Genomic DNA, 11429 nt, shown 5'->3' with positions numbered 1-11429 from the left:
CTTTTTCTTTCTTTCTTTATCCTTTTTCCATTTCATATATCTATCTATTGTAACTAGGCAGTTGTGATCTTTGTTTCCTTTTGTATATTTAATGTACATTTTTAACATTTTTATGTCCATGTTATTTTTTTCATTTAAATTATTGTTTATTTTTTTTTTTTTTTTGGGGGGGGGGGTTTAGCTCCTTTTCTTTTATCTTAAATTGGATTAAGCCTGGCAAAGCTTTGCTGGTCCGGGCTCCCTCTCTCTTTCTTTTACATTTTTTTTTCGTCATATTCTGAGAGGAATAATAAAAGGTAAAAAAAAAAAAGGTATCCTCTCTAACAATTCTACCGCCCACTTCTGCTACGCAGTCAATAATGATATCTCTGAAATTATTGTTTATTGCTTGTAGGCTAAGGTCGGCTTCCTCGGTTAGCACTGAGTATCTATTCTGCAGCGAGAGCCTGAATTCTTCTACCTTTCTCCTTACCACTAATTCAGACTTCTTCCTCACTAATCTGTTCCGCTCCCTCTTCAAATCCAGGTTAATTCAAGACCTTATCATCCTATGGTCACTGCATCGCACCTTTCCGATTACCTCTATATCTCGCAAAAGGCCGCCGTTAGAACACAGTATGAAATCAATTTCATTTTCATTTTTAATCTCCCCGTTAGAGCTTTTCCATGTCCACTTTCGTTTCTTCCGTTTGCTGAAGAAGGTGTTCATGATTCTTAAATTATTGCGCTCTGCAAACTCAAATAGTAACTCCCTCCTGCTATTCCTAGAACCAATGCCAGTCACCCGTTGCCTGGTCTTCTGCCTGCTTTGTACCTACCTTAGCATTGAAGTCGCCCATCAGTACATTATAGTGTGCTTTTACTTTCCCCATTGCTGGTTCTGTCTTCATAGAAGCTCTCTACTGCTTGGTCATCATGACTACATGTAGAGTGTTATGCTTGTACAGCCCCCAGCTTATACCACTTATTTAGATTAATTGCGATGCCGGCTACCCCCTCATTAATGCTATAAGATTCATCTATATTACCAGCTATATCCTTATTGATTAGGAAACCTACTCCTAGTTCTCGTCTCTCCTGTAAACCTCGATAGCAGAGTGTATGCCCGCCCTTCAGTAAAGTATATGCCTCACTTGGCCTCCTCACCTTACTAACCCCTATGGCATCACACTGCATACCTTCTAGTTCCTCTAACAGCACAGCTAAACTAGCCTCACTAGCTACGGTTCCAGCATTAAACATTGCTAGTGTCAGTTTTCTATACTATGCTCCCCTAACCTTTGACCTTGACCAGCTTTTCGAGCCATCAGCGTGACGTCGGTTTTCACCTTCAAGTGAGACAGACACTGGGCATTTGCTTTCTTATAAACTAATTTACAATTGAAGCTAGATGTTCACTACGCTAGGTAGATCCGGCCTTCGCGTGGCATTAAATTTAACCTTCAAGTGACCTTGACCTGGTTTAATGTGGGTGTCCATGATTCCATGGTGTCCACCCGAAGTATATGCGCCTTCCTTTTTCGAAAACCTAAAGTACCGAAGAACGCCGCTGCGTTTCGGTGAAGGCGGAACGAATAGGCGTCCGTGGGCTGTGCGATGTCACTGCACGTTAAAGATCCCCAAGTGGTCGAAACTACCCTCCACTACGGCACCCCCTTTCTCTCCTTCCGCTTTCACTTCCACCTTCCTTTATGGCGCGGTTGAGGAATTTTTTGACCTTCCAAGTTTTTCAACGTCAAATTTGCTTCCATGCTGACGGCTTGAAAACCTGAGGTAGTGAAAAAACTAAGATAACTTTCAAGTAACCACCAAACTAACAAGCGAGAAGCATCCCGGAAAACACCAAGCAAAACAACCTGTCCTATATAAAAAGGATTAAGCATAGAACTACCAACGCGGACAGGCTGGAAATAATTACCATGTTTTGATGATTCAAGAAACGAACCCTAACAGAAAGTTTGCAAACATTCTGTGCGGATAGATAGTTCACCTCAAACATTCTGTGAGAGCCCAGCGCATAAATTATATGCATTATTTGTTTATTTGTCACAAATTGCGTATCAAATCTCAGGTACGGACTCTAAAAGCTATATATGTTCGCTTATACTTATAGGTTCATAAGGTCAACGCTAGGTTTGCGAAACTATTAACGCAGTGATAATGCGCCGTATGACTATACGATGATTGTCTTAATGCAATGGGACGGTTACAATGGGTGCTTGTGAGATTTGAGAAATATCTGGGCACGGATTTCAGGACACTGTCGCGAAGCAAGTTTGCAGGCAGCGTTATGAGAGCCGGCGTCGTTCGCTTGATCCGCGGCACGTTTGGGGCTTTGGCTCTAGCCTCTCGCATACACGCTCGCTGCTGTGACTCTGTGTTGCGCAATTTCAGTGCTCGTTTAAAAAGCCCGGGATGTCCAATATATTGCCCCGACCTGAAAGCTATCAGCATCAGGACAATCGACCAATTGCGCTAGATAAGGTTGCGACTGTATCCATCACCATCACCACCTCGGAAGCAGAGGAAACAGCCATAGCAGCAGTCATCATCTCCAGCTCACCCACTAAAGTCGGGTCTAGCATCTCCGTACGCGGCAAGAATTCTCACACCTTGCGCCACAATCTCATACAATGTCGTACCAGTATGGACCTCTGCCCACGAGTCCCTTCCTGGGAACCAGCGTGCACACGCTGTCACCCGCGGAAGCGCCACCCGAACACCAGGAACCGTCGTATATTGAGATGCTTGTATGTATGTGAGTGCAGTTACCAAACCCTTCTTATTCTTCTTATGAACCAAAGAGAGCTCACGGCTCTTCTTTCTCTTCTGAAAAGTTCTCTTTGGCTTGTGACCCTCTTCTCGGTTACACCGGCAGTGGCAGCAACGGCGACGCGGATCAATCGTCGAGCAGGTGCATAAGAGCTCTAAAATGCCCAGGTTTATCCCAGACAAGCCTAGTTGACCTAGAAGTAAACTCTGTTAAGCATGGCTACACATGAGGCTGACGCCTGCGCCGAAGCGTTGACGCACTTGAACTGGCACGCACCTCAGTACACAGCGAGGCTGAGCAGCCAAGCGCCGGTGAAGCAGTTTTTAACCCCCCTCACCCCCCCCCCCTTCATCCCCGCCTAGTCCGTGGTCAGTGCACGTTAAGGAACCCCAGATGGTCGACATTTCCGGAGCCCTCTACTGCGGTGTCTCTCGGCTCTAGGTAAAACGCGCAAGGAAATGACCTTGAACCCTGCACTACGGTGTCTCTCGGTTCATGGTCAAACGTGCAAGTAAATGACCTTAGGAGTTGTATTGCGAAGAAGTCGAAATTTGCAGAGACGGAGCCTCTTGACTCAGGGTCCAATTTGCGGCGCCACATGACCTTGGGAGTTGCAGCGCGAAGAATAGAGCTGCCACTCTTAATAACGTGAAACGGCCCTTCATTTATGTGGTTTATCTGGAAAATTGGTGATGTTTTAGCTCTTCCAAACCTAGATATACAGAGCGGAAAGCTTTGCAAGATGACCTGACGACGCCGCCAAGGAGTTGACGCTCTCTGTCCGGCACGCGCCTGATGCAAGGCGAAACTGGAGCAGAAATCGCCGGCGAAACAACTGTTATTATTTCATGTCCTGGTCACATGGTATTACAGCGACGGAGCCGGTGAACACGAAGCGAAGTAACTGTTACACCTCCTTGTCACGTACTATCACAGCGGCGTAGCCGGACGAGCGCACGCAGCCGCGTCTCTCTGTAGCAAGTTTGACAGGTGGGGAAGAAGACAAAGAGAGCGCCGCAGGCTTCGCGCTCCGCACCTGCGGTCAAGGTCAAACACTCGCTAAACTTCATCTCTGGAAACATCGAGTAGCAGAGTTTTCCCATCTAAATTTCTGAATTCGCACATAGTCGATTTTCAGACATGCACATCCTATGTCTGCCACTTGCGTACGTCTCGTTTCTAGGAATATCACAAAGCTGCAGGTTGTCAGGAATAATTTTTTCCAAAGGAAGTTATCCCCATTGATGGAACATTGACGGACGCCTTGCCGGGTCTCTGCGGGCACCAAATGAAACCATAATTTTTTATGGGTGCTGGTACTTACCTGATGTTGGGACTTCGCTGATCACGATAGCCGAGTTCCCGGGAGGCCGTGCATTGCACTGCGGTCGGCTGATACTCGCCACCTCTCCCAACTGGAGCGATTGGAGCATGCAATTTTCAATAGTTAGGGTTGGGCGTATGCGCCAACCCCTGCACTGTAGAAATCAAAAGGAAGATTTGAGTAAACTCCCCTAGACGAACAGAAAATAAAAAGGACACATCCTCTTGTTTTATTTTTTTTTTATTTTTTTTTCTGTAAGCACTTCCTTGATTTCTAATGAACATTTTTTTTTTCACACACTACGGGGAATTTTGTTTAATAGTTCCGGAAGGCTGCCATGTGCGCGAACGAATACATCATTCTTAGCTGGCTTGTGGTGTAAGAAACGAAGACTTCCAGATGAAAGAAAGTATGGCGAATACGACGACCGCCCTCTCTGCACATTTCATGCAGTCCCTGTTTCTGGTTTTTCATTTTTTTCTGTTCATAAATACGACTCTTGCCCTTGTGTAAAGCGAAGCAATAGTTCGAAATCTTTCTCGTATGTGTCAGAGAAGGCTGCTAGTCCTGTGCAACATATCAAAGAAAGATAGCTCCTCTACCACCCTTCTGACACTCCCCTAATTTCAGTTGCTGGGGAAACTCCTGCTGAACTCCCGCTTGTTCGCCGTCTGTCTGTACTCTTGGGACATTGCCAATTATGACGTCACACAACGATGTTTCCAAGCATCTCGCAATGACGTTTTAGAAAAAGTACGATGAGATGGAATCACTCCTTCCGCCTCAGAAACTAAAGTAGGAGGGAAATCGCTGCGAAGTTCACTGAACCGCACCGCACTAAAAAAATAATTTCCTTCTTAAGTGTCAAGGACTTCCGAGTAAAAATAAAAAATCTTGTCAAAGAAAACGCACAGCTGGACAAATCTTTAAAGTTATTTTTCACAGTTTTAATTTCCCTGTCAAACAAGGATCACCTTGCAAGGGTATCGAATTTATACCTATGAGTCAAAATTTATTTTGTAGATTATTTTTGAACCTAAATTTTCTAGTGAATGTTTGAAATACCTATAGTTCGCAATTATTTTTTTGCAGCACAAATAACAATTTTTTAATAGAAGTCACAGCAAATGTTTAAAGTTCCTTTTAAGTTCTTTGATTTCAAGAGAATGTGCTTGTAAACAAAATTAACTGTCGTTCGCGTCATCGAGAGGGGATGTCCGCGTGAAATGCGTTGCAGCAATGCGCACCGCGTTCCAGGGCCTCTCTTGGACAACGGCATCTGCACTCGAGCCTTGAAGAGTCACCAACCACTTTTATTATTTGAATAACGCGCACGTCTTCCTTCGCCGCGAGATCTTGGCGGAGCAGAGCGGGCTGGAGCAATCGCCTTTTTTTTTTTTTTTTAACACGTTCTGTCCTTTCCCTCGAAGCATGGTTAAGGGGCCCACTATGGAGCGAGACAATTACTGCGCTTGTCTTATTCTAAATGTTATTTTTATGCTGTTTCAGTGGCCGCTAGAACGCCTTTTCTTTTATAAAATTCGCCTTCTTCTCCGTGCAATACGCGCGCTATTATGCAAGGGAAGTGCGATAAAATGTAAAGGCATTACAAGTGAAATGAAATAGATCTAAGAACGTTAAAAAAATTGCGTGCGGTATAGAGGTCCATTCATTCTCTGAGTGATGCTTTACAAGTTCTGAAAGAACGAAATTAGCGTTCAAATGTTCTAAGCACCTTCGACGGTTCGGCGAGGTGACATCTGCAGTAGTACAAATCAGAAATTGACTTTTGACACTGTCCAGTTGGTTACCGGATGTTCAATTTTTTTACTCACCGGGAGTTTTTTCCGCTGTGAAACCAAATCTTTCCATTCAGTTCACAAGGTCGCCGAGGTGCAGGCATTACTAAACAGAAAGAAAGAAAGCGCCTTTCTTTCTTTCTTTCTTTCTTTCTTTCTTTCTTTCTTTCTTTCTTTCTTTTTTTTTTTTTTTTTTCACAGCCAATTTTCACTATTCCCACATAAGTGCAGAGTGCCGAGCCAAACACTTCGGCTCGCTGTGTTTACGGCGTGCTAATGTTGCACGTTTCCAAAGGCCCATTCCATCGCCGCGCACCATATATGCTACCGGCATCGGTCTGCGTGGGACGGAAGGTTTCTACGCGGTTCAGACGAATGGCGGCGTTCTTATTGCTCATGAATGGCCTCGAAGACCGGGCGATGCGACAAGCAGGCAGCTTAAGCGAACCGTACCTCATTGCCCGGTCATAGAGCTCATTGCTTATATGTAGATCTCGTCACCATCTCGTACCGAGATGTGGCGCGCTTGCGTTGCTGCCATGAGAAGCAACGAGTAGCAAATTTGGGTTCTAAAATATAAAGCTATATTTATGCGATGTCAATTGCACGGCGCTCCTATGCAGGCAACTGTGGCGCCCAACAAGATGGCGGTCCCAACGGGTCGAGGCCACACGAGCTAAAGCCCCTCGATGATGCACATTAGGCGGCAGGCATGGTATATATGGGCCCCACCCCCACCTACCCATCCCCCTCATAGCACCCCCCCCCCTTCCGCCCTCACTGTTTATTTCCCCTTAAATCCGTATATGTTCGGAACCTATAAAAATCAGTTGCGAGCTACCACACCAAGTTCTGAAGCCGCCTGCTATTCTCAAAGTCACCGAGCTCGCACATTATGTAACTAACGTTCATTGAACATAGACGGCGAATCGATCTGCGTAGGCAGGTTTGTCCGTGTAAATTAGAATATCGAACGCAAAACAACTTCTGCATGCGCCCGCCTGAATAAAATCAGTTGCTTACCATATTTTCATCAATTATGCAGTATTCGCTTTTTCAAATAAAGTCGATATGAACACCGCTGCTTGCTCCACAATGATACCGTTTGGTTCAATCTGCACGCTACTTGCCCAACTGAAATCGTCAAAACCTGGTTTCGAAATGATAAGCGTGGAAGCGAGGCTTGCGAATGTGAAGATTTACAGCAAGCACTGCCTATTCGCCGTTTTTCATGTCATTATTTCATACTGTTCTAATAGACAACGTGCAGCGTGTTCACCAATCAAGCGGGTTCAAAAAGTAATTGTAAGACCAGCATATGCAGTCAGCTCGGTGAAAACCTAACAATTTGCACAATTTGCTGGACTTCATTTATTTTCAGTGATTGGCGCTGTTTGGGGCCACAGAAAAATCAAAAGCAAGATGGAATAAACTGACAGCTCAGGCGCACAATTTATGGTCAATAATTTTGTCAGTATATTTATAATCGGCTCACTTAGACGTTCATGCGCGATACAGCTGTTAGGGTAACGGCATAATATAAGACCTCCGATATATAATCACAGATTCCGTTTGTTTTTAAGTGATGCGTAAGAGAAAATGATGTAGGAAATGCAACCCGCTTCAGCTTTCTTTTCGACCAGCGTGAAAGCGAATTAATCGGTAATAGCAAACCGGTCATGCCAATAAGCAAGAACATTGACGGGGGCTGCCCCATACTCTTTGAGGATAGATGGTATTCCTGTGATGTATAATAATTTGACATAACTGGTATTTAAAAGCACCACGCTTCCTAGAGCACATTTATACTGTGCTGGCATACTGATTCAAAGGAAGTAAACCACACCAGGAAACGTTATCATAGTGTGTAGACTTTTTTCAGAGTTTCAGCAGGCAATATCAAAAACGAGCAGAGAAACTTCAAGGAACAACCGTATCAGAGAACCTAGCTGTTACCACAAAAACGTCGAAAGAACCGTGGCAGTTTTATGGGGACTCTTTAGTGACATCAGGCGACAAAAATTCCGGCCTATGTCACAAGCAAAATGTTTTCACGGCACTTACATCATATAGCCCAGTGAGCTTTCTGGTCAAAAATTTGTCACCTCAAATGCTATGCACCCAGACAAGCCTTCGTGCGCTCACAACCAGCGCATTGCAATATTCTTTTCTTTTGCTTCACCCGAATGCACAACACTTCAGCTTCCTTTGCAGCCCCAGATATACCATGTGGTGCGTGTTTCAAGCACATTGAACCACATTGAATAGAAAATTAGTCGGGGTTTAACTCTACTTAACCATAGTTAATAGTCGTTTGGAAGGACGCACTTTTTGGCATGGTTTTGCTTGGCTGTTTAGCGTTAAGAAACCACCACAGCGATGTCGTTGCACGTAAAAATCTTTAGGCGGTAGAAATAATTCCGCAGCCCTCCACTACGGTATCTCTTTCTTGCTTTATCTCCCAGCTTCTTCCCTTCCTATATGGTGCGGCTCAGGTGGCCAGCGAGAAGTGTGAAAGATACAGCGCCTTTCCTTTCCTATATACACCAATTTTCAATTAACGCCGAGTTTGCGACGCGCTCGTGTGATGTGCAATGTCAGTGCACGTTAAAGAATAACAGGTGGTCGAAATTTACGGAGCCCTCCCCTACGACGTCTCCCATAGCCTGGGACGCTTTGGGGCATTAAACCCTATAATCTAAATCACGCCAAAATAATTTAGCTGGCTTGTTTTGGGGGAAAGAAAAGCGCACTATCTGCCTCGATACTCGGTGACACTCTGAACTTCCGGTTTTAAGCTGTTACAACAAAATACTTCATAAAACAAGCCGTTAGACGATTTTGCTAGCTTTGAACATCCGGGTTAATGCCGTTACAATAATATACTTCATAAAACAAGCCGTTAGATGATTTTGCTAGCTTTGAACATCCGAGTTAATGTCGTTACAATAAAATACTTCATAAAACAAGCCGTTCAGCCGTCGCGGAAGCACCATGGTGGGCAGGCTACTTGAGCGAGTAGTGTGGTTGTAACATGCAATAAGCATCGCGGCAGCAAAGAGAAACAACTGCGGCACTTTCAGGGTTCGAGCGACTTTATCTGCGTGGAAGCATTGGGTAGGCGGCATCGAAGGAGGCTGCCGTTGTCACCGCAAAGTATCGTGACAAGTAAGCGCACAGTTTTCACCTTCTGCACTATGTTGTGCCTGGTATTGTATGCATGAAAGTCGGAAAGGATTGCAAGAGAGCACATATCTTTAAAGATGAGCACTAGTAAAAAAAATAATAAAGGGGTGGACGCTTAAGCTTTGCATTAACAGTAGACGCGATGACGACATTCACGTCGCCTTTTCAATCAGTAATTTTCTTTTCTTTTTTTCAATTTTTAGAGCGCAGTTCGGCGGCTGAGTCCCTTCGCCGCTGTGCCGTTGCCGATGTAACCGAGTGAAAGAGCGCCACGAGCCAAAGATAATTTCTCAGAACAAGACCCACGAGCTCTGCGCCATTAACTCATGGCTCCTCTTCTTCTTCGAAAAAAAAAAAAAAAGGAATGGTTTGTAACTGCTCATACACACAAACAAGCATCTCTAAAATTCTTTGAGTCAATATCTCGCAAAGACACCTAAATAGCTGCGCTCAAATTACGCATTAGAGAGCATCGTAATCGTCCTTAGAATTGCTTGTTTTAATTATGTAATTTCTTAAAATTATTATTCTTGTAGCATCCGTACCCAACCTAAACACAATTAAGTTATATGTATATCACGACACGTTCCCTAGATGCCCCTAACATGCATGATACCAATTACCCTTCATGACCTCCGCGCTTTGTTTCCCCGTGGCATGCAGGCGACCTAGGCTGGGACCTCAATGGGGAATTTTTTTCTTCTATTGAATTACTTATATTTCCTCAACTACCCTCGTTAGAGGAGCCTCGTCGTGAATTCTGGCCTCATTCGAACCCTTCATCAGTCCGTTAGCATTATTTGAATATGGTGTGTTTGAAATTCCCACTGAGGTCATGTGGTTTTGATGCCATACGACTCTGGCAGCAAATCAGGATTCTTTTCGACCACCGCAAGAAGACGGCGGCAGCGAAAGGCTTTCAGCCGAACGAGCACCTTACGCTACCCAGTAAGACATTTGGATGATTCTCGCTGTGCACCTACACACCGACGCCAAGATTTTGTCCGTATACGCGTCCGACCTGTAATTCTAACGCATAAGAACACGCGCAGTGGAGTGCTCCGGAGACGAATGAAAATCATCACGGCTATGAGTGTGGGTAAACTCAGTTCTTTCTTTTGATTCGTATAGTAGGGGTTGGCGCGTACGCCGTACCCCAACTACCAAAAATTATGTGCTCCAACCTCTCCAATTCAGGGAAGTGGCGAGTATCAGCCGACCGCAGTGCAATGGACGGCCTCCACCCGGGAACTCGGCCTTTATGATCGCCGAAGTTCCAGCACGATGTAAGTATGCTTCCAGCCGATGCCCGCTGAGACCTGGCCTACGGCACCGGTCAATGTTTCACTGGTGGGGAGAACTTCCTTTCAAAATGATATTACTGTCTATGTGTAGTTGTTTTGTGGAAACGAGACGTACACAAGCGGCTGTCATAGGATGCGCACGTTTGAAAATTTACTGTGCGTGAAAAAAGAAATTTAGATTGAAAATCGTATCAAAAGGTCAAGTTTGGCGAGCGTTTGACTCTGGCTGCAGTTGCGGCGCGCGAGGCCGTTTGCGCTCGCTTCATCTTCTTCCTCGCACACCTGCTTCTTCTTCTACTTCTTCGCACGCCTACCAAATTAAGGCGCAGCTGCGCTCGCTCGCCCGGCTCCGTCCCTGTAATACCACATAGCAAAGAGAGAGTATAATAGCAACATTACTTTGCCGGCGGGTTCCCCAGTTTCGCCCTGAATGGGCGCGTGCCGGGCTGAGTGCGGCAACCCTTCGGCGACGGCGTCAGGCCGCGTCCGATCATTAAGCAGAGCTTTCTGCTCTGTATATCTAGGTTTAGGAGATTTAAACAAAACTGTTTTTTTTTTCTTTTCAGAAACACCACATAATTGAAGGGTTGCATCACTTTATTGGAGCGCGAGCTCCACTCTTCACTTCGCAACTCCCACGTGGAACCGCAAATTGGACCTTAAGCTGAGAGACGCCGTAGTAGAGGGCTCTGCAAATTTTAACTTCTTCTCAGTGCGACTCCCGAGATCATCCGAGAGACGCCGTTCCGAGAGACACGGTAGTGAAGGGCTCCAGAAATCTCCGTCACCTGGATTCAAGGTCATTCACTTGAGCGATTGACTTTGAGCCGAAGGACAGCGTAGGGAAGGGCTTCAGAAATTTAGACCACTTTCAAGGTCATTCACTTGCGCGTTTCACTTTGAGCCAAAAGACGCCATAGTGGAGGGCTCCGGAAGCTTAGACCACCTTGGGTTCTTCAACGTGCACTGACCAAGTAACTAGTGGGGTTTAAAATCCGCTTCGCCGGCGCTTTGTTGTGCTCACTCTCGCCATGACTGAGCTG

The 11429-nt window shown here is 45.3% G+C and overlaps 1 protein-coding gene and 2 non-coding genes across 3 annotated transcripts in view; 2 read left to right on the top strand and 1 right to left on the bottom strand.

Moving 5' to 3' along the window:
• The first annotated feature begins 2633 nt into the window (after nucleotides 1-2633).
• Nucleotides 2634-11429, top strand: part of LOC146202995 (uncharacterized) — an 85801-nt gene continuing 77005 nt past the window's right edge. Inside the window, exon 1 of the mRNA XM_084602505.1 lies at nucleotides 2634-2750. Within this exon, the coding sequence (XP_084458631.1) occupies nucleotides 2634-2750 (117 nt within the window). The remainder of the gene's footprint in view (nucleotides 2751-11429) is intronic.
• On the top strand, nucleotides 4090-4249 carry LOC146202997 (U1 spliceosomal RNA). Its single transcript, XR_014704630.1, has one exon. It is a non-coding gene; the product is annotated as a U1 spliceosomal RNA (small nuclear RNA).
• On the bottom strand, nucleotides 10214-10376 carry LOC146202996 (U1 spliceosomal RNA). Its single transcript, XR_014704565.1, has one exon. It is a non-coding gene; the product is annotated as a U1 spliceosomal RNA (small nuclear RNA).

The sequence above is a fragment of the Amblyomma maculatum genome, chromosome 1 (assembly GCF_055883805.1).
Source record: "Amblyomma maculatum isolate TAMU_Amacu chromosome 1, ASM5588380v1, whole genome shotgun sequence".
Classification (NCBI taxonomy): Eukaryota; Metazoa; Arthropoda; class Arachnida; order Ixodida; family Ixodidae; genus Amblyomma; species Amblyomma maculatum.
The sequence above is the reverse complement of the archived record's forward strand: the minus strand, read 5'-3'. Positions and strand labels throughout refer to the sequence as shown.